Here is a 23,634-nt window from a genome sequence, read left to right as displayed (position 1 = left end):
AAAATGTCAGCTCCATTTTTCACACCAGCAGGCTCCAACGTGGAGAACCGGTACCCCAGACGGGGAGCAGGACAATCCACTGGGTGCAGGAAGGAAAATCATTATATAAGTGGAAATTCTAATATTTAACTCATCCTTTCTACAACGCCATTTCCATTTGATGCTAATGACAACGATGATGACAAGAGCGGCTAACGTTGAGCGCCTGCCTCCTCTGCGCCCAGCTCTGTTAACAGCAGTTTACATACATTACTTCACTTAATCCTCACAACAACCTGATCAGGCAGGCTCTTTAATTATTCCCATTTTACAGATGTGGAAATAGAGGCACAAAGAGGTGACATGACTGGTCCAAGGTCACATCCCATTTAGGTGGAAGGGCTGGGATCTGAAATCGGGCTGCAAAGTCTGTGCTATTGTAATACATAACTGCACGTCTATAACCAAAAATTAAATAAGTTTACAGACGTTGGGGACACTGGCTGAATCTTATTTCTCACGGGATGCTTGACTGAAAGAGCTTGGGGACCACTTTCAGACAAGGGATTTCTTCTTAGATGGAAAATGCCAGTGAAAAAAAATCTACTTCTCCATTGTTCAGAAAACATTTTGATAAAATAACACTTTTCAAAAATATTCATTTTTAATGGATAAGAAGCGCAAGGATGGTTTCCTGAGATCCAGCTATACAGATGGGGCTGAGACACAGCACAACCTCCTTTCACTGCTCCTGGCTCTCTCACCACTTGTCCACACCGTGCGGTCTCCTCCTGGCACGTCGGTCTCCCCCACTAACCAGCCATCTCTAGAGGCTCCTTCTTCTTGGCATCTCGGCACCCGGCCGAGCGTGTCCTCTGCATACATAAGGAAGAGGTGCATTTCCCTCTTGTAGCAAAGAAAGCCTAAACGATGCTGTTGTTCTTGGATTCCAACCGGGGTGCTTCTCTATCACACACAGAACTGAAACATCTCTGAGATCACAGAGGAGGAGAAAGCAACACAGAGTAGGAAGAAGATAGGAGACTCCAAAGGCAGACAGACTGAGCACAAATTATAGTTCTGCCCCTTGCTGGCCGTGTGGCCTTGGCCATGCCACCTAGCCTCCCTGGGACTCGGTTTCCTCATAAATAAAGTGGGGATGCTTCCTGCTTCACAGGGTCACTGTGAGGACTTAATGAGCTGTTATAGGTGACGGGCTTACACTGGGACTAGTACACATGGAGCAGCTCTCATCAACAACAACGTCGTCGTCGTCATCATCATCATCATCATCATCAGGCAGACAAGCGAAGAACCTAATACCAGGAAACAGAACAGCTCCTATTTTTGAGAATCCCTCATTCATGGGCAGCCACAACTTGCCAAAAATAAGCAGATGGGGAAAACATGTGTAAGCGAAAGTGAAAACTTCAGGATAAAAGCTTATTCAGTGGAAATGGACACAGTCCAAAGCCTCAAAGGCAGGTTCTCGCCGCTCCAGCCCTATCCAACTCCCCAAACAGGTGGCACCACATTTCAAGCCTCCCAGGTGGACTAGACAGTCCCGAGACCCCGAGGGGTCAACTCAGAAAGGCCCCCCGAGTGGGCTCCTTTCCACCTGGAGACTGCTCAGCTGGGGCCCGGGAAGAAGAGAAAAACCACACAGGCAGCACTTCCCAGCAGTTCCACGAGCTCCCTGCCTACATTCGGAGGCTCTCAAGGAGGCCAGTGGGGGAAGGAATCCCGGGCACCACCTTATCCATCACCCCTGGAAAGCAAGCGGGAGACCAAGGGCCAGGAAGTGAGTGGCTGGCTGAAGATCCAGTCTCCTCCATTCGAAGTCAGGCCATGTGACTCCCGCCCATCGCCTTTTTTCTTTTTTCTCTTACTGTATTATGTTTCAATTATGCAATATTTCCCGCCTAAGAAAAAGTACATGAAATAAAATCCATTTGATTCTCACCCAATAAGGTAAGAACTATTATTATTTCATTTGACAGATAGGGAAACTGAGGCACAGAGAGGTCAAATAACTTGCCTCGGATCGCGCACCTTGTAGGTGGTAGAGCTGAGATCTGAACTACGAGTCTGGATCCAAGTCCAGGTGTTCTCATGGTCTCTTGGCTCCAAGGTGGCTGCCATCAATCCCTTCCCACCCTGGATGTGCATGCCACCCCCTCTCCCAGAGAAGGCTCTCCATACCTTGAACCTGAGCTGGCCTTGGTGAACTGAGCTGGTACAAGTGACTTCCTGGGACTCTTGGAACACGCACCCTAGGGGGATGCCAGGTGCCATGTAAGAAGTCCAACTACCATGGGACTGCCAGGGGGCAGGTGCTCAGTCAACTGCTCCAGTTGAACCTAGTCTTCCAGCCATCACCATCAAGGTAGCAGATGTGGGAGTGAAGATTCTGGAACCTTCCAGACCAGGTGACATACCAGTTGAGTACCACCAAATGACCTCAGTCCAGGCCACAGAGTAGAAGAATCACCCAGCCAAGCCCTGCCCAAACCTCTAACCCACAAATCTGCTCGCTCACATTCAATGGCACCTGCTGAGCCCACTTAGGGATGGCCAGCCAGCCGGCCACCCGGCAAGCCCCTCCCTCAACTCTCTACCCAGGCAACTCCTCCACTAGGAGGCCCCCCCAATTCCTCACCACCTCCCCACACCCAGATGGCTGAGAGCCCTCCTTCCTCACACGGAACCCTCACTGTGGTACTGCTCACACCATCCTGCGATGGCCGGTTGCTGATCTGTCTCCCTTCCAGGACAGGGACTCCATCCTTCCTTCTCTCTCTCAACAGAGTCTAGCACCCAATATGATGGCAAATATGGACCGACCACGTGAGACAGCTCCATCACGACAGGGTCCAAAGAGAAACCCTATTATAGCCAGCGACATCCTATGGCTCTAAGCAAAGCAACACGTGACGTTAGACGAGGGTTTCTCAACCTTGGTACCACTAGCATCGTGCACTGGATAATTACTTGTCGTACAGGCTGTCCTGTGCCTCGTAAGACGTTTAGGAGCATCCCTGGCATTGACCCACTAGATGCCAGGGGCACACCCCCATCCCAGTTAGGACAACTAAGAATATCTCCAGGCATTGCCAAATCCCCCTGGGGGAAGGGGGAAGACAGCCCTGGATGAGAGCCACTCACTGCTTTAGACAATGGGATTCATGCGTGTCTGCCCTCACCCAGGCCTGCACAAGGTTTATGACACCCATCCAGAAGTCACCTGCCACTTGCGAAGTACCCTAGAACTGCACGCCCGTGCTCCTTCATGCTCGCCTGCCCCTTCTAGACCTCACAGTAACCTGCAGGTTCCTGCTAACTAGGCCCCTGAAGAAACGCTACAGCTGGGGGTTCCCTCAGGAATCACCCTCACGACAGAGGCTGGAAACGTGGCCCTGGGAGTCCCCATCCTGGGCCCGGAGGCCTGCGCTCTCACAGTGCTCAGGCGAGCACCACTGCTAAACTCTTTACCCCACACCTGGCTTTCACTGTCGCTTTACAAACACACGAGCACAGCCCCCTCACACAGGATGGCCAGAGCGAGTTCAAAACCCCAAACCCAATCACATCAACCCCCTTCTGAAAACCCTTCAGCAGACCCCTGCTGCCCTCCAGAAAGAGCCCAAATGCCTAGGCGAGACTTTGCCACCCCGGACAAGCCGGGCATGGCCCATTAGCAGCAACAACGGCAAAAGTAATAGCAGCTGCTCCACGGGTTGAGTGCGTACCCCACGCGAGGCACCAGGTCGAACCCCTCTGATGTATTTAGCCGCTTATCCTTTCCCAACCACAACCCTGTGAGGTGGACACCAGTATTATTCCCATTCTACAGACAAGAGAGTTAGAGCTCAGATAGCAGATGTAACCTGCCCACGGCCACACAGCAAAGTTCATCCAATGATGCTGGACAAGCCCCACGCTGCTCAGACCTAATGACACAACGACGGCTCCCTGGGAGTAGAATCCAGTTCAACTCCTGTGGTATCTCAGTACCTAGCACAGCACCGGGCAGAGTCGGCATCCAGATATGGGCGGATGGAAGGATGGACGGATCTTCTCTAGAGGAGTAGATAACCAAACGCAGCCAGTCACCAGGACCACCTGGGGAGCTTCATAAAATACCAACCAGCTAGCAACTGACAGTCATCCTCAGCCTCTCCAGGGAGAAGGAATAACTGCTTTGTTAACTGAGTGGGGAAAACTGCAGGGCATGGATTTCAGGAGCCAGAATCCTGTCTTGCGCCCCTCGGAATGTGCTTCAGGAGACGGTTCCAGTAGGCTGTACTTTTAAAAAACCCCAGGTGTTCCTGATGGTCAGCCAGGCTTGGGACCCACAGGTCAAGAAGAGAAAGGACCCCCCGACCCCTCTCAGTGTGGCACACCTGTATTTACCATCAGCGGCCGTCCGCCCCCTGAGGCCCCCACCCCCGCCCCAGCTGCAGCAGGTCTCTGGGCCACCTGGGAGGTCGAGCGGGCCAACCCAAACAAGACTGGGGGGAAAGCTGGCCGTCTCCACACACGGGCATTTTCAAAACAGGGCTTGTGGCTCTGTGCCATTTGCGACCTGCTTGGCTCCGAAGCCAGGGGAAACCTTCTGGAAAGCTGTTTAATCTCACCCATAATAAGAGAAACCAAATGAAGAACTTTGCCAAGCTACCAGAGTCTTCCCATGAATGGCCAAGTTCAGAACTCCATGGCAGTGTGGAGAGAGTGTGGGCGACAGGGCCCCTCACACCTCGTGGGCTTTTGTGGGGCGTTGCCAAATTGCCCTTGAAATTTAAAACACCCCATACCCTTTAACTCAGAAATAACACTTATAGGAAGTTCTCCTTCAGATATAGCCCTATGTGTGCATAAAAGAATAATGCAAGGGTAACCCTCACACACTGCTGGTGTGGGGTGTGCTGGTGCTGGTGGTGGGCATGTAAAATGGGGCAGCCACTTGGGAAATAGTCTGGCAGCTCCTAAAATGAAAGCATAGAGTTACCACATAACCCAGCAATTCCACTCCTAGGCAAATACCCAAGAGAAATGAAAACATACGTCCGCACAAAAACTTGTACACGAATGTTCACAGCAGCACTATTCATGATAGCCAAAAAGCGGAAACAACCCAACGTCCACCAGTGAATCAACGGATAAACAAATTGTGGAATAGCCATATGATGGAATACTATTCGGCCACATAAAGGAAGGAAGTCCTGAGACACCCTACAAAGTGGATGACCCTCGACAACGTTATGTTAAGTGAAAGAAGCCAGTCACAAAAGGCCACATATTATATGATTCCATTTATAGGAAATGTCCAGAACAGGGAACTCTATAGAGACAGAAAGTGGATTAGTGGTTGCTTAGGCAAGGGGAGGAGGACGGGGAATCCAGGATGACGGCTAATGGGGACAGGGGTTCTTTTGGGGGTGATAAAAATGTTCTAAAATTGATTATGGTGATGGTTGCGTATATCTGTGAATAAACTAAAAACCACTGAATTGTGCCTTTTAAATGGGTGAACTATACAGTATGTGAATTATATCTCAATAAAGCTGTTACCAAAAAAAAAAAAGACTGCAGGCATAGCTGCTGCAGCTAATAGAAAAAACTGGAAACAGCCCCAATGTCCACCTCCAGGGCTTAGCCTGTGATGCTGCAGCTAGAACACTCTGTGGCCGTGAAAGAACAAGGGAGAATCATGTGTTGATAAGAAACCACCTCCAAGATAATTATTAAATTCAAAAAAGAAATCAAGGCGCAGAAATGTCTGCAGCAGGTACCCATTTGTGTAAAAAACACGGTACACACATGATACAAGCACAGAACAGTTGTGGAAGACAAAAGAGCTTGTCTCTGGAGCACAGGATGGGGTTAGGGAAGAGAGACATTTAGTGATGAATTGTTTGATTTTCCACCAAGCGGACATTTTAATTTTTCCATCAAAAAACAGTCAATAAAAAAATGCAAATTAAAGCAAGTCTCTGCAACTGAAAATTGCTTAAGTCTCCTCACTCTACTAAAAACAGTTTAGAAACTTTAGGAATGGAACCAGTTGCCCAATCTAAGGTGGGGTGGGGAAAAGAAGAGACCCCCCACCAGGACCAGAACATCATCTGAAATCTACAGAACATTCAATGACGCGCTGCGTCCACATGGAGCTGAAGGCGAGGCCTCTCAATCTGCGGTTTGCAGTAAAACAAAAAGGCATCTGGCTACCAAGCTCTAACTTTCTGCAAGCTCCGGCCAGGTAGCCCTCCAGAGGGCAGACAGCTTGACCATCACTGGGAACCACACGACTCCTGATGCCGGCAGACCAGGAGCGCACCCCCTGCCAGCCCAGGGGAGCCGTGTGCATGTCATTTCCCAGTTGGCCCCGAGAACCTCTGCTGCCTCACCAGCTTTCTGGCTGAACTGCCCCTCTTGCTCCAAATGCCATCACAGACCCAGACAAAGTGGCCACGCTTTTCATTTTCAGAAGAGAAGAAGGTATCAGACCAACAACAATGGAGTGAGCGCGGAAGGCAGGAAGGTGAGACGGCGCGGGGCCGCACCGCCCCGTCCGCTGGTACTCACAGAAGCCCTCGATCTTGTCGGCCGTCTTGCTCCAGGCCACCTGCCGCGTCTCCATGATCACCTGGACGGTCCTGCGCTCCGGCGTGGACTTGCGGAAGCTGAACACGGTCATCACTGTGCCCAGCTCCAGGGCCCTCTTGATCTGACTCTTCTCGTATTCCGGAAGGGCGTTCACATTGACCATGGTGTTCATTGTCGGCCACTCCAGGGAGAAGGAAGCAGTGAGGGAACAAGGAGGCTGGAGGGCAGAATAAAGGAGTGAATTGGTTGTAGTTAACAGAGGGGATTTAGTTAACAGGGGTTGGATTTCAAGAGCCAAAATCCTGTCTCATGTGCATCAGGACGAGTTTTAGAAGGTTCCAAGGGCAGGGAATCACTGACCACTCAGAGAACCCAGGCAGGACAAACAGAGGTTTAAATGGAAGTGGCGGTGTGGGAGGAGCCCCCTCACCTCAATGACCCAACCGTTATCCCGGCTTTGAATAACCAAATCGCCCCAGCCTGGCTGTGATGCCCCCCACCCCCACACACACTTCTCTGCTGTAGAAGATTTGAATAACCAAAGCAGCCAGACAGCCAGCTCCCACCACCCCCAACACCAGCATCCTTTTCTATCCTGCCTAGAGACTTCTAAGCATCCCTTTACTTCGTAAGTGAATACGTCCCTGGAGACCTCTGCATAGAAATGGGGCCAAATGGACAGAAAACATCAGGGCCCAGCAGCCTCCAGCTCAAATCCTGGCACGGGTTCCTGCGGACGTGTGGGCAGGCTGTGTGACCTCTGCAAGCCTCAGTTCCATCCTTTCTAAAACGGAACTGTAAGGACCATTAGGAAGCCTGAAATCCGACACCACCAGCAAAGCCCCCAGCGTGCGGCTCCGCGTCCCGGAGGTGCTCTAGATGGCCACTTATTCCCACGCACGGTCAACCTTCATCAGAGAGGGGCTGGGGCCCAAAATCTTGGAGCCATCCTCATCTGGTCTCTCTCACATCCACATCCGATCCTTCAGCAAATCCAGAATGCAATCCGTCTCGTCCCTTCACTGGTTCCTCCTAGGATCTTACATTTGGATGATTCTAATCACCTTCTAACCGGTCCCCCTGCTTCTGCCCAGCCCCCTACAGTCAACTCTCAGACCAGGAGCTGGAAGAATGCTTCTAGAACAAGAGTGAAATGACATCACTCCTCTGCTCATCCCTGCACTTGCTCCCTGAGCCCTCTCTCTGCACCCCACCCCCCAATTTTGCCTCCCAAACATCCAAAGACACACTGCCTGCCACTCAGAGGGGACTTGGACTGCAGGCTAGTGAGCTGCAGACCCTACGCCAAGTCACTTAAGCCCCCTGGGTCTCGTTTCTACACTTGCAAAGGGGAAGAAAGATTATAAGAATCTCCAAAGGTTCTTGTAAGGATTAAAGCAGAGAGTATCTCACGCCCTGAAAACTTGATGCACAGTCAGTGCTCCTACACTTAACTATTGTTACTGCTGCTATCAATTATTCTGTGTGTCTTTATCTCCTCCGCTTCCTCCAATCCCTTTAGGAGCCCACACTTGTTACTCTGCAGGGGCAGGTGTTCAGCCAGGGCTGTCTGGGTCTCCACTCTGACTCTGCCTCCCCACAGCCTCCTGCCAAGCTGCTCACAATCGGGGCCTCGGTTCCCTCATCTGTCAAATGGGGATAACAATACCACCTCAAGGGGCACTGGATGGACTAAAAGCTACAGTGTATGCACAGCCCCCAACATCTAGCCAGGCCTCCATCATGCTAATCAGCCAGCTGGTCAATGCCTTAATCCAGCGTCAACTCTAAGCCAGGCACTGAGCTGGGAACCACTATGCAAATACAGGGGGATGGGGAGAGGCCCAGGCCTTGCCCTTTGCCCCCTCCTCCCTCCACCTCACACCCAGAGCCAAAGGCACCTCCCCACATGTGCTGACAGCTGGAGATAAAATCGTGAATTACACCTGCTCTCTGCCCTTTAGGAAAGAGACGAGTCAGCTCAATGATTCTAATGTAAAGAGGTAAATGCGGCAGCGGAGAGATGGGGGGGGTGTGCCAAGGGAGCAGTGGGAAGGGGCCCCGAACTTAGTCTGAGGTGAGGCTGGGAGCTTGGAGCGTTCCAAGAAAGCTTCTAAGGGAAGAGGGCATCTGAATCCAATCTTTAAAACAGATGAAGCAGGAAGGAACAGGGTTCTAGTCAGAGCAACAAGCTTAAGCAAAGATCCAGTGGTAGGACCAATAGGGTGCACCAAAAACTCTGCCTGAACTGAGCCCCCCCCACCCCACCCCCATCCCCCTCTAATCCAGGTCAGAGAGATGCACAAGGTGCCCGTGGCCAGTCTCACCCTGCTGAACTTGCTGTTGACTGGCCCTCTCCAGTTCAGCACCTGCTGTATCTGATTCATCTCATTTATCTCGGCGGGAAATACTGGAGGTGAAAACCGAAGTCCTCGGGGCTGAAATCACGTGCTCAAGGTCACGCAGACAAGTGGCAGCCCCAGGATCCGAACCGTGGTCTGAGTCCCATGCCCCTGCTCCTTCGGCACCTGCCTTCTGGAATTCAGAATTGCGTGGCAGCACTTAGCCAGAAAGTAACTAATTGGGCAGCCCCCGCCCCTCTCAAGAGAGCTTAAAGGACTTTCCAAGGTCACACAGCTGGCAAGCGGCAGAACCAGGCTTTAAACCAGGTCCCAGCTCTGCAGCTCTACCATGCTGGCAGCCCCCCGCCACGCGCCTCTGGAGTTCCCCACTCCCAGGTCTCAAGGCCAGCACGCAGCAGGGCATGAGCAGGAACCACAAGTCCTCCACCTCCAATTAAAGCAGCCAGCGGGGCGGCCCCAGGGCCCTCAGTCCTTCCTGACTCTGGCTCTGTGGAGGGTCGTGGACTCAACCTCCCCAGGATTCCAGTTACTTCCAGCTCAGAAGCCCAGTAGATCGGCTCAACCATAAACATCAAGTCTCTCCTGTTGCCTCTCGCCAAGAACTGGAAAGACATCCTCCTGGCCGCAAGATCCTTGGAGGCAACCACCAAAATCCAGCCAGCTCCCAGCTCAGGCTTCCCAAGGTGATGCTTCTGCAACTAAGGCAAGGTCTCCGAGCCCTTGACCCCAGGGGAGGGCACTAACCATCACAGGCAATTTCCATTTTGCTTCTGCTTTCAAAAAAAAAAAAAATGAAATAGGCTTGAAATCCCTTTGTTCCTGTTTCTCAGCCTCCCTGGGTTACTCTGTAAAAGGACTCGTGTTGATACAAATGTGGCTGGGGTTCAAGAAGAGGTTTTACCATTTCTACTTTTCAGGTCCCTCTCTTCGAAATAAACTTCTGGGATACAGGACCCAAAACCAGGAAACAGGGAAATTGTCCTCTCTTCGGTGCTCTCTGCACACATTAGGCCAGTCGAGGATTTCAGACAAAATCCCACAAAATAATTCTGAGTTAAATTCAGCACAGTCGCATCCCTGAGAGGGAAACGCCCCTTTGACAGCTTGAGGGATGTTCTTGCTGCACCGACCCCCACCTGCTGCATCAGGGGACACACATTTTCACCGGAGGAGTCCGGCAGCATCAGCCACTGCAGGCAGGAGTGTGAATCGGTTCAACTTTTTAAGGCAACCTGCGAGCATCTATTAAAACGTAAAGCACGCAAATTCTTTGATCCAATAACCACGTACATGCAGAAAGACACACGCACCAAGATGTTCACGGAGGCATCATTTGTAACAGAAAAAGAGAACAAAAACTCAGGAAACGACTCAAATGGCTCCCCAATGGGGGTGGGGGGAGCCCCTTCAATAAATAATAGGACATGTATGTAGATACTGGAAAGAATGAGGATTTATTAGCAATTAGATCTGGAAATATTCAAGAGAGAGATGAAAAACGAGTTGCAAACAAATAAGAATAAGATAATTACTTTTGTAAAGTCTGTCTACTTATAAATCCAGAGAAGGGTGGAAAAGGGTAGAAGGAACGACTTGACTTTTTATTAAGTGGTAACATAACAGATGAGCTTTTCCTTTTTGCGTTTTTACTGTTTTCTAAATTAAGAAGTGTTTTTAAGTTTTCTCACTGACAATTTGCCACTGACTTCACCCAGCAAAAGGATTATTCACGGGGGTCCCCCCTTTGCCTCACAAGGGCAAGGTCAAGCGACGGGGAGGGTGGGCAGTGGGGGGAGGCAGCAGCATCCTTAGGCAATTTCAGCATCAATGAAGCTCGCAGCGAGCATGGTCCCTGAGCTGGTACACACCTTTCTAAGAGGGTAACTGCCTGGCGCTGGGTGAACCCCTAAATTAATAGGGCCTCCACACAGAATTGTAGCTAAAGATGATGGCCCAAGCATCACGCCGGGCCCTTAACGAGAGAGTCAAGAACTGGCGGGGGCACCTCTTCGCCACATAAGCCCCAATTCTCAACACGGGCCTGGAGCATAGGCTTGGGTGGCTCCAGCATCAAGGGAAAGAAAATGAGACTCAGAGAGGTTCTTCAACGTGTCCAGGGTCACACCGCTGGAATTGAAATTCAAATTAAGTTGACTGAGAAGGCCACCTGTTTCCCTTGAGCCACGTCACCCCCTTCACCCCACCATATTCTCTCAGTCCAGTTCAAGGTCAGGGTGCTGAAAGAGCCCTCCCCAGCCTCCACCGCAATCCAGGCGCCAACCCCCAGGTCCTAAGGGGACACATCTCTCCCTGGAATTCTTCCGCTGTGGGGGTAATGACCTCCTTGCGATTCCAAAACATAACCAGGAAAACGCACAGACGTGCACACCCGATTACGCATTCAGTCGTGGGATGGGAGAGGGAATCACGAGTCCCCGGAAAACTGTCCTCGTCTCCCCTGGGGACCGGCTGCGCCTTCCGTGGTATCGCTCCGCCACCCACCGCAGCCACCTGTGTAATACGGGGAAGTGCCGGGGGCGGCACGGCCGCGCGAAGTCGGCGAGCCCTGGGCACGGAGGTGGCCGGCAAACACGGCCCGAGCCCACGTCGGACCCAGCGGCCACAGGAGCCTTGAACGCCGACGCCAGCGCTCCCGCGACCCTCCAACCCCAAGCCGCGCCGCTTCCTCCCGGTTCCCATTCAAAGCCGGGGCCGCCCAGGGCCCCGACCGGCGAAGTGGCGCCGGTCCAGGGTGAGATCGCAGCCAGCGGCCGGGATCGGACCCCGCCGTGGCCGCCCTGGACCCCGGCGCGGCGGGCGGGAGCCCCGACGGCGCGCCCCGCCCCTGCGCGCGCCAGCTGCGCCCCGGCGCAGGTCCCCCCAGGCCGGCTCCCCGCGCGCCGGCTCCCCCCGGCGCGGGTCCCGGGCGCCCCGAGCGCTCCCCCGGGGCCGGGCCGCTCACCTGGCCGCGCCCGCCGCGGTGCGGGCTCCGGGCTCCGGGCACTCCCTGCGCGCACGCCCTCCGCCGCGGGCGCTGCCACTTCTGCTTCGGCCGCGGCCGCGCGCCACGTGACCGCGCCGGGGCCGCCCCCCGCGCCCCGGCCCGCCCCACCCCGGCCCGAGGCGGGCCCTGGCCGCCCGCAGCTGCGAGCTCCCCCGGCGAGGCGGCCCCGCGGGGGCGGGCCGGCCTGGGACCCCGCCTCCGCGGGCAGAGGAAGAAACTGAGGCAGCTGATGGGGAAGCGACCTGTCCCCGGTCCCTGGCGAGGTGGAGAGAACTTTCAGACAGCGTAGCATTTATGGAGCGCCTGCGGCATACATGTGTTTTACGTACATTGAATAGTCTCCTCATAATCGCCAGAGTTGGCTGTGCAGGGCCCTAATTTGAAATCGTCCCTGAGGCTGCACAGGTGTCAGATCACCTCTTACTTCCTGGGGCAAGCCACTTAAATACCCTCAGCCTCAGTTTCCCCATCTGTCAGGCGGGATCAAAAGAGTGCCAGCCCCAAAAATTTGTTGTAAGGAACGGAGAATACTGGGGAATTGATCTCCCACTTTCCCAAGGAAAAGATCTTTTTATGGCTCGTTTTATAAACCTCTGGGCGTAAAGATGACAGAGATGCCTCGTTATGGTGTTTCGTGGTGATTCGTTTAGCTGCGCATGCCTATTTCAAGTCTCCTACGTACGAGGTCACATATTCTTTGGGCGAAATACTGCTTTTTTCCAGTCTCCTGTTTCATGAAGCAATTTTATTCAAATCTTTCATATGCATCTTTGACACAAGTGTCTTCGTGGTGACTAAAGGAAGCTTGAGGAAGCTTGACAGAGCTGTCAGAGCACATCAGTGTTCCTCCTAAGTTGCTTGACTTTCAGCATGTTTTGCATCCATGAGTGTTGCTCTGGCTAAAATTATTCCAACTGAAGCCACAAGGGCTCATTTGCTGATTTCAGAAAATCCATGGATTCATTGCTTTTGCTGCCCCTTCCTCAGAGGTGTACCAGTTGCCATTCACCACAGATCACTTACTGCACTTTTTTTTTTTTTTTTTTTTGAGGAAGACTGGCCCTGAGCTAACATCCGTGCCCATCTTCCTCTACTTTATACATGGGATGCCTACCACAGCATGGCTTGCCAAGCAGTGCCATGTCCGCACCCGGGATCCAAACCGGTGAACCCCAGGCTGCGGAAGCACTTGACCAGTGCGCCATCCGGGCCGGCCCCTGCACTGTTTTTTAAAGAGATCTTTGAAGGGCTTTAACTCAACCACTTGGAATCATGGGGCCAATTTCCAAGCAATAATGACTAAATCTGGGTTGTTTCTTTTTTTTTTTTCTTTTAGAACTTCAACTGATGTTTATTTCCACCAATCCTTTCAACGCTTCCATTTCGGTACACGTTATATAATGTACGTGATATATGAGTACGACCATACACGTGTATAATTTATTATTACAAAATCTACGTGTACAGGGAAGCATGTGAAATCTCTTGATGATGAGACGAGACGGAGTGCCGTCATAGGTTTTGGAGACCACTATAGGAAGCTTTGGCTCCTAACCTCTGTCTAGACAGGTGCTAACTCTGGCTGGAGTTTTCTCTGGTCCCGGGGATCAAGCAAGAAAAGAACATGTAAAACACGCTTCCAATTAAAGAACTTTCTTTTAATCTGTGATCACAAGCGTCCAGCATTTCTGGAGCTAAAATATCTGTTGTGTGTGAGATGATGGCCATAGGAGACGGCAATTGGCTTTTTTCATATTTTTAATTACTTTTCTTCTTTGCCTAATTTTTGACCCTCGGGTGAATGGCTGAAGAAATCCAGTGCAACGCATGGGAGGGTTTGGGGCTCCTCATCTCTTTTTCTCAAACTTCATCTTGGTTGTTCAAAATACGGTAATTGAGACGGAACCCCCATTCTGGAAGGACCTGAATACAAAATGACACATCTTTTCCAAAGCATGATGGGTAGGGGGAGAAGCCACCCTGTATATTCCGGCATACACGGCAGGAAGCCCCTGTCAAAGGTTAGCTGTGGGAGGACTCGAGGGCGTCACGTTGGTGGCTGGTGGAGACAGGATTTGAACCCAGGTCTGTCTGGTGCCAGAGCCCGTGGGCACACAGGCCCGCTGCCCATCCCCAGTGTTAGGAGGAGGCATTCAGACAGGGAGAAGGGAGTTTGTTACCATTCCACATAGATTCACAAATGGGTCAGGAAGTGACCTCAAAGGGTGGAGGGAACTTTCTTTTCCTTTTCATATAAAAAGAAAGAAGACGGGGGAAGGGAGAGTAGCCCGAAAGAAAATTGTCTTTTAATCAGCATTGTCTAGACTTTTCTGTGTCCCACACCAGTCCTCAGGTATGCATAAGCCTCTTCCATTTGCTAGCAGTAATGGGGCAATGGACCCTTCACCCCTCGGTGCCTCAGTTTCCCTCTCAGCAAAATGGGTATAATAACTGTGCCTACCTCCCAGGGTGATTGTAAAGATTCGAGGAGACAGTGGAGGTAAAACAGGCCCCTGCTTCCAACCATCAGGGCTGGGACTATTTTTAATACTGTTATTGGGAAGAAGAAGAAAAAGCCCCAGGGTGTAGCGAGAGAGTACCGACTCAGAGACCCGAGAGAGCTGGGTTCAAGTCCCAAGTCTGCCACTTCCTTAGCTGTGTGAGCTTGAACTGGTCACTTACCCTCTCTGAACCTCCCAACTTCCCCATCGTGCCACCCACCTGTGGGGTATCCAGAATAGGCAAATTGTAGAGACAGAAAGTAGATTAGTGGCTGCCCAGGACTCATGGGAGTGGGGGTATGGGAAGGTGATGGCTAAGGGGTACCAAGTGTTCTAGAATTGATCGCGCTGATGGTTGAACAGCTCTGTGAGTACACTGAAAGCCAGCGAACTGTACACTTTAGATGGGTGAATTGTATGGGATGTGAATTATATCTCCATAAAGCTGTTCCCAAAAAAACTCCTACCTTAAAAGGGTGTTCAAAGAATTCAAGATAATGGGTAACGTGGAGCTGAGCTCAATACAACACAAGAAGTAAGAGTTGCTTATTATAACAATCATTATTATGCCCATGGGCCTTCCAAACCTGGGCCTCCCACCACCCTGGGCAGCGGCACCCCACCCAGCCCCAAGGGCCCTGCCGACCTCCCCCTCCACCCCTCCAGCCGAAAACCCCTGGGAGCCTTTGAGTTTGGTTTCCTTTCCCCACATTGTTCAGAGAAGTGCAGGTCCCCTAGGGACAGGCCAAGTTTCAGATGCTGGCTGGCAGGCCCCTGTGACAGGAAGTACCACCCAGCCGGCTTCCAGACCTCGTCCGGGGTAGGCCCGGCCTAGCGGCTTCTGCGTGGGGTGCTGGCCCCTGTGCTATTTTTTTTTTTTTTAGCTTTATTGAGGTGTAATTGGTATACAAAAAAACTGCACATAATTAATGTCTGCAGTTTGATGAGTTTGGATGTACGCATACACTCGCGTTACCGTCACGACCATCCTGAAGGCGATGAGCATATCCGTCACTTCACATGTTTCCGTGGGTCCTCTTTGTCATTACTGTTGCTTTTTGTGTTGTATCGTGTGTGCGTGTGAGAACACTTAACATGAGATCCACCCTTTGAAATTTCTAGGGGAACACCACGGAAGTGTTAACTCTAGGCACAATGTTACACTGCAGATCTCTAGAATGACTCATCTTATGTGACAGAAACTTTATTCCCATTGAACATCGCCCGCATTTCCCTCTCCGCCCAGCCCCGGGCAGCATCGTTCTACTCTCTGCTACCGTAAGTTTGACTATTTGAGATGCTTCGTATGTGTGGAATCCGACAGGATTTGTCTTTCTGTGACCGGCTTCTGTCACTTAGCGTAATGTCCTCCAGGCCCATCCATGTTGTCGTAAATAGTAGTATTTCCTTCTTTTTTTTTTCTTTCTTTCTTTCTTTTTTTTTCTTTATTTCATTTTATTTTTTTTTTTTGAGGAAGATTAGCCCTGAGCTAACTACTGCCAATCCTCCTCTTTTTTCTGAGGAAGACTGGCCCTGAGCTAACATCTGTGCCCATCTTCCTCTACTTTATACGTGGGACACCTACCACAGCGTGGCGTGCCAAGCAGTGCCATGTCCACACCCTGGATTCAAACCAGTGAACCCTGGGCAGGTGAGAAGTAGAACGTGCGAACTTAACCGCTGTGCCACCGGGCCAGCCCCTGGATTTCATTCTTCTTAAGGGCTGAATAATATTCCATTGTGTGTATCCACCACATTTTCTTTCTTCATTCACCCATCAATGGACATTTAGGTTGTTTCCACATCTTGGCTATCGTGAATAATGCTGCAATGAACGTGGGGGTACAGATATCTCTTTGCGATCCTGCCTTCAATTTTGTTGGCTACGTACCCAGAAGCGGGATTCCTGGATTATATGATAGTTCTATTTTGAATTTTTTTAGGAACCTCCTCATTGTTTTCCACAGCGGCTGCATCATGTTACATTCACACCAACAATGTATAAGGGTTCTGATTTCTCCACATCCTCACCAACACTCATTAACTTTTTTTTATAATAGCTATTCTAACAGGTGTGAGGTGGTCTCTCATTTTGGTTTTGATTTGTGTTTCCCTAATGATTGGTGATGTTGGGCATCCTTTCATATACCTGTTGGCTATTCGGATGTCTACTTTGGAGAAATGTCTATTCAAGTCGTTTGCCCATTTTTAAATCAGGTTATTTGTGGGGTTTTTTGCTGTTGAGTTGGAGGAGTCTGCTATTTAAACTGAGGCCTGCTTTGAAGAGCCTCTGGTCCCATGGTTTTTCCTCTGGGCTTCTCAAGCCTCAGGTTCCTGCGGGGGCTCATTTATTCATTCAACAAAGACTTGTGGTGTACCCGCAAGGGGCCAGGCACTGCTGGGCTCAGAAAACGAAGCAGTAGTCATCAAAGTCCCACCCAATGAGCAGCCAGTGTGGTTGGGGGGACACATGAAAGGGACTCTAGAGTGAGTCTGCCGGGGTTTGAACCCCACTTCTGCCCCTCACTGCCTGCGTGGCTCTGCACAGAATGTTTATCCTCTGGGAGGCTGTGCTGTGGAGGAGCGAGTCAGCTAATGCACGTCCAAGTCCTGGGCACTGCTCCTGGCTAAATGGGACCCCAGGGCCGACATGGCAACCTGCCTCTAACGGCTGGAGTATCAGTTAGGATGTGTTTAGCTTCCACGAAAAGGCTGTCCATATTCTCAGGTCTCTGGAAGCCCAGGGTGGGTCAGGAGGGGGGCACAGCAGTCAGAAGTTCAAGTACTTCAACACGACCAAGATTCTTTCCATGTCTGCCACTCCTGGCAGCCAGACCTGAAAAGGAAAAAGCCAGAAAGAGGAACCCTTTCCCCAAAGCCCCGGGGACGCTTTCCCTGCTGTGTCCTTGATCAGAATCGGGTCACCAGCCCGTTCTGCCTCAGTTACTCTCCAAGGAATGGGATTCCACGTCTGGCTGGATGCTGGAGACAGGGTCAGCTTTCCCCCAAGTCACATGAGGGTGCCCGAGGGCATGTGGCAAAAAAAATGGGAGCTGTTAGCAGGAGGGAGGGGAAATGGTGTCACGTGAGCTGTCTGCGGGGGTCCTGCAGTTGTCACAAAGCTACATGGGGCGGCTAGCCCAGAGAAAGAAACCATCCAAGGACCTCCCTTTTGTTCCCATCACAGGCCAGCAAGCCCCCTAACCCAGGTCCTTCATTCACTCAACAAACGCTGAGCTCTTCTTCAACACCAGACCGTGTATGTTAGTTTCCAGGGGCTGCGTAACAAAGTATCACAGACCAGGGGGCTGCAGACAACAGAAATGTGTCCTCCCACAGCTCTGGAGGCCGGCACCAGAAATCGAAGCATTGGCAGAGTTGGGGAGGATCTCTGGGAGGGAACCTACTCCATCCTCTCTCGTAGCTTCTGGTGGCTGCTGACTGACGATCCTTGGCATTCCTTGGCACGGGGCTGCATCGCTCTAACCTTTCCTCCATCTTCAGTGACCTTCTTCCCTATGTCTGTGCCTCAAACCCCCCTCTCCCTTCTCTGATCAGCTCCCCAGTCACTGGATTTAGAGCCCACCCTAAATCCAGGATGATCTCCTCTTGAGATCCTTAAGTTCATTACATCGCAAAGACTCGATTTCCAACTAGGGTCAGATACGCAGGTCCAGGGTGTTAGGATTCAGACAGATCTTTGGCGGGGGGTGGGTCACGATTCAACCCACGATACCCTGTACTAGGTAAATAAGGCAGCCCACTCACCACAGGAGGGAGAGACAGCAGAAGGGGCATTTACTACATCAAAATGACAAGAGCTGGGTTAGAAGGATCAACCAAGGGGCTGGGAAGACTTCTCGGAGGAGGTGACCTCAGAGCTGGGTCTTGAAGGATGTGCAAGAGTTTTCCAAGAGCACCAGAGAAGGCGAAGCTTTGTTATAGACAAGACTGTTTGGGCAAAGCTGATTGATATTCCTCAAGTCAGAAGAATGGTTCTCTTCGACAGGAGAGGGCAGAAGGAAGGCTCTTGGGGGGCTGTGATGGTCTCAGTTTTGATCTGATAGTTACAAGGGTGGTCACTTGATGAAAATGTACTGAGCCTGACACTTACAACTTGTGTGTCTTTACCTACAACTCAACAAAAAATATTTTTAAAAGGCTGCTTGGTATGTTAACAGGTTGTCTCTGATTTGTTTTTCTGCCTTCAGTGGTTTCTAAATATTCTTTTTGGGGGGGGGGGGGAAGGAAGATTTGCCCTGAGCTAACACCTTTGCCAATCTTTCCTCTTTTTTTGTTTTGTTTTGTTTTCTTCTCCCCAAAGCCCCAAGCATGGTTGTATATCCTAGTTTTGAGTCTTTCCAGTTCTTCTATGTGAGCCACCACCACAGCATGGCTGCTGACTGACAGGTGGTGTGGTTCCGTACCCAGGAAGCCAAAGCAGAGGGCACAGAACTTGAGCCACTAGGCCATCAGGGCTGGCTCAGTTCCTAAATGTTCTTTACTGAGTGCATCTTAGTTATACCAGGAAACCAAAACCGTTTCAAAATGCGGGCTGTTGGAGGTCAGGAGAGTGGTCCCTTCACGGGGTGGTGATGAGAGGCGAGCTGGGGGGAGCCCTGGGGATGTGGGGACGTTCTGTTTCTTGATGGAGCGTTGGCGACACGGTGAGGTCCATGTATGAAAATTCATCGAACTGTACACTTACATTAAGTGCACTTTTCTGGCTTATGTTATGCAGCAATAAAAACATTAAAATATAAGTTAGCTAAGGCGGGGAGGATGCGGTTTACCAAAATCAGTCACATTTATTGAATACCTGCCTTGCACCAGGATCCTTCATGCAGTAAACACATTTAGTCCTTGCTCAAAGTTGGGAAGCTCAATTATTTTCATGTCTAATTTACAGATGAGGAAACTGAGGCTCAGAGGGGCTGAATGACGAGCAGAGGTGACCACCAGCTGGCGGGAGAGCTGGAATCTGAAGCCTGGTGCCTTCTTTGAGATCCAGAGTTATTTCCGCTCCCACAGAGGACTCTGGCCTCTCCTAGGGGGTTCTCAAGGAGGTGTGAGATGCACCCAGAGGTGCTGGGCCTACTGAATCAGAATCTTGGCGGGGAGGGGCCTAGGGACCTGCATTTCAACCACCGCTATCCCCACCACTATCCCCACCCCATGATTGTTTTGAACCCTCTAGTATGAGCACCAGTCCATTCACTGAAACAACAAGGAAGAAACACACGATGAGCCTTTTCAGAGGGGGAAAGCAGTCTGGGCACTTTGGGCAGATATAGGTAAGTATGAGCCATAAAGCTAAGGAGGTTTGCCTAGCAGATTCCAGAAAGACCACCTCATAATGAGTTTCTTTGGGAGAGGGGGGCATTGACTAACCCTCCCCCCATGGAATCCAAGACAAATTCTCCTTAAACACCAATTCAACCGATCACTCATTCAGCCCACAAGTATTTACTAATTACCTTCTCTGTGTGAGTCACTACTCTCGGCTCTGAGGATAAGGAGAGGAAAGATTTGTTCTCTATCGGGAGGTCACAGCTGGTGGGAGACACTGGCAGGTAAAAAAATGATTGCTCACCCGTTAAAATGGCTAAACTCAAAACGACTGGCAATACCCCATCCTGGAGAGCATGTGGAGTAGCCAGCGGGAAGGCCAACCCGTGCAGCCTCTTTGCAAAAGAGCCGGGCAGTTTCTTAAAAAGTTAAAAATACACTCACCGTACGACCCAGCAGCCCCATGTCTAGGTGTTTACCCGGGAGAAATGAAAACATATGTTGATGCAGAAATCGGTTCGCTGGTGTTTAGAGTAGCTTTATTCATGATCAGAGAAAGTGGGAAACGGTCCAAATGTCTTTCAACAAGCAGATGGATAAACAGACATCCACACACCGGAACAGCCTCATCGATCAAAGGGAAACCACTGCTGGGCACAGCACCAGGACGCATCTCACACGCACTGCGGAGGGAAGAGGCCAGAATCAAAGGGTCCAGAAGGACGATTCCACGACACGACATTCCAGAGGAGGCAAACCACGGGGACAGAAACCAGATCACCGGTCGCCAGCCGCCGGGGCTGGGAGGAGGGGTCGACTACGAAAGAGCATAAAGGAATCAGGGGAGGGGATGGTGGAATTGTTTTACAGTTTGATGATCATGGTGGAGATTCCACAACTTTATGAATTTGCCAGAACTCACAGAACTGAATATCAAAAAGGATGACTTTTACTGAATATAAATCATATTTTAGTTTAAAAAGACAATGATTACAATACAGGTGACAAGGCAGAGGGGAGTTGAGAGAGAAGGAATCATTAAAGCAGGTTTGGAAAGAGGGCCAGGAAGGCTTCCTAGAGGTGGTGGTCCTTACGCTGAGATTAGTGAGGATGAGGGCTGTCGGCTGAATGGGGAGGAGCGGCGGGCGGGGAACTGCCGCCAGCGGGAATGGCATGAATGACGCGCTCTGGGGAGTGACTCAGTTCTGCTGAAACGAAGGATGTGAGTGCCCAGGAGGAAGGCAGGGCTCCACTCACGAGGGCCCGTTGAGTCTTGCTACGGTGATTTGACTTCACCTGGGGGCAATGGGGAGCTCTCGAAGATCTTAGAGCAGAAGAGTGACCTGGCTGATTTCTGGTTTGGAAAAATCATGGTGTGAGCAGTAGGAGGGTGAGAGGAGGGAGCCAGGCTGAAGGCAGGAAGACTGGGCAGGACGTTCTTTCTCTGTGGCTGTAGATTCCTGGCTGAGACATTGCGTCACCAACAAACATTAACCTGCCATGTGCCAGGCACGTTACAGAAGCTGGGGAGCCAAGAATGGACCAAAAATCCCTGTGGCTGTTCCATTCTAATGGGGAACACAGACCCTAAAGAAGCAACACATGAACAAGGTCATTTCAGATGGGGGTGACGGCTCTGACAAAGCAGATGAAGACGGGAGGGACCTGAGGGAAGTACTTAGAGATGGAGGTCACAGAGGCCTCTTGGAGGAGGTGACATTGGCACAGACCCAAGGAGGAGGAGGAGCCGGCTAATTGAGGGTCTGGAGAAGGAACTTCTCAGGCAAGTGAAGAGGCCCCAGGAGAGACGCCCGATTGCTTTCAAGTGTCACACGGGAGGTGCAGAACACAGATTCCCTGAAAATGGTGGTGTTGGGGACCTTGCTGCAGGTCTCCATGCCAGCAGAAGGGGAGCAGAGCCTCCCTTTGGAGCGGCTGTGTTTCTGCCCCCAGCCCCGTGTCCTTCATATTTTGGTGAACAATAGTTTATGGCCCCAAGTGTAGCGAGCATGACCTGAATCCATAACTGCGCCTTTCCTCCGGGCTCAAAGGGCACAGCTGTCGCCATCATCAACAGTGCCCGTGTTGACAGAATCACACCAGCTCCCAGAGACGGGGACACTCAGAACACACCTGGAAGGGCCTAGCTGGATTTTCAAATCTAAAAAAATAAAAAAAGACCAGAGCAAGCAAATACACGTCAGTGTCTGATGACTCCTCCACTGCCTGGGTCCTCCCTGTCAACAGAGCTGGCCTTGCCCAACTCTCTCCCGGCGTGTTACCTCCACACAGCACAGCTTCCACTGGGGGACAGTCCTTCACAGACGACCTTGGCATCAAGTCGGAAGTAAGCTGCCAACCAGCCAGCCAGCCCAGCGATTTGTAAGGGGCCAAAATGTCACTGACAAGGTGCCTTCGTTTCCTGGGGCTACTGCGACAAAGTCCTGCACACTGGGTGGCTTAAAATGACAGGTATTCATTCTCGCACAGCTCTGGAGGCCAGAAGTCCGGAATAAAGGCTTGGGCAGCGCTGGTTCTGCCTGGAGGCTCTGAGAGAGCGTCTGCTCCAGCTTCTGGTGGCTGCCAGCAACTCTTGGCGCCCCTTGGCTTGTAGATGCATCATTCTAATCTCTGCCTCTGTTGTCAAATGGCGTTCTCCCTGTGTGTCTCTGTGTCTTCACAGCATCTTCCTTTTGTGTCTCTCTGTGTCCCTGTTGTTATAAGGACATCAGTCATTGGATTTGGGGCCCACCCTAACCCAATATGACCTCGTCTTAACTTAATTACATCGGCAAAGACCCTCTTTCCAAATATGGTGATATTCTGAGGTTCCAGGTGGATGTGAATTTGGGGTGGACACTAGTCAACCTGGTACACAGGTTAGGAACATGATGGAGAAAATTGGGCTCGCCACAGGCCTCCTGGAGAACTAGAATGGCCAGAGAGCTCAGCTTGCGGCTGAAAACGTAGCGACATGGGATAAGGCAAGACCCCCACAGGACGTGCTGGGATGATCGTCCATGGTGGCTCAGCTGCCTTTTAGGAGAGTGAGTCTATTCAAAAGCCAGCTGTGGGCAACTATATTTTCCAAAGACACCTGTCCATGCCATCTGCTCTTCCACAATGTGACACTGACTTTCCTCCGTGGAGAGGTGGGGTCTAGGGTCTCTCCCCTTGAAAATGTGGCCAATCTTTGTACCTTTTTGTAAGTGTCTCAATAGAATGTGGCAGAAGGGAGGATGCATGACAGCATCTGCCTGGCTTGGGACACATACTTTGGGAACCCCACGCTGACATAAGACTAGCTACCCTGAACTCACCATGCTGGAGAGACCGCATAGAGAGACCACCTAGAGACAGAGAGATGCCCGGGGGCCCCCAGCTGCTCCAGCCCGCTCTGGTCAAGTCTTCCCGCCCAGCAGCCAACACGAGAGTGAAGAAGGCTTTGAGACGACCCCAATCCACGTCAGCACCCACCTGCAACTACATGGGACACCCTGAACCAGAACTGCCCCACGACTCCCAAATGCCCAACCCACAGAAACCATGAGAGAGAATCAATACGTATTGTGGTTTTAATCCAGTAAGTTTCAGAGCAATCTGTTACACAGCCATCAATAACCAGTACAAGGGGTTTGTGTTGCTGTGTAGAGCTTGCAAGTCTGGGGCAGAGCAGAATTGTCCAGGGCTGCAAAAGAGAGACAGGGCTCTGGCATCTGGAATCCTCCCTCTTTGCCCTTCCCTGTGGCCTCTTCTTCTGCCTCTCCCCTAAATAAAATCTGAAAATATATTTGAAAATGTCCATTTGAAGGGACACTGTACGATCAGCCTGCCTTGGGGGGCCCTGTACTCCAGTGTGGCCCTCCTCTGCACAGGTTGTTCTCATGTCACA

At 51.2% G+C, this 23,634-nt stretch overlaps 1 protein-coding gene across 1 annotated transcript in view; it reads right to left on the bottom strand.

Moving 5' to 3' along the window:
• Positions 1 to 12,036, bottom strand: part of PLCG2 (phospholipase C gamma 2) — a 146,812-nt gene extending 134,776 nt beyond the window's left edge. The window contains exons 1-2 of the mRNA XM_001501998.7: positions 11,911 to 12,036; positions 6,565 to 6,802 (exon numbers count right to left, since the gene is read on the bottom strand). Coding sequence (XP_001502048.2) covers positions 6,565 to 6,757 — 193 coding nt within the window. The 5' untranslated portion in view covers positions 6,758 to 6,802; positions 11,911 to 12,036. The remainder of the gene's footprint in view (positions 1 to 6,564; positions 6,803 to 11,910) is intronic.
• Between the last annotated feature and the right edge of the window lie 11,598 nt (positions 12,037 to 23,634).

Source organism: Equus caballus, chromosome 3 (assembly GCF_041296265.1).
Source record: "Equus caballus isolate H_3958 breed thoroughbred chromosome 3, TB-T2T, whole genome shotgun sequence".
NCBI classification, from domain to species: Eukaryota; Metazoa; Chordata; class Mammalia; order Perissodactyla; family Equidae; genus Equus; species Equus caballus.
Note: the sequence above shows the minus strand (reverse complement) of the source record. Positions and strands in the feature narration are given on the sequence as shown.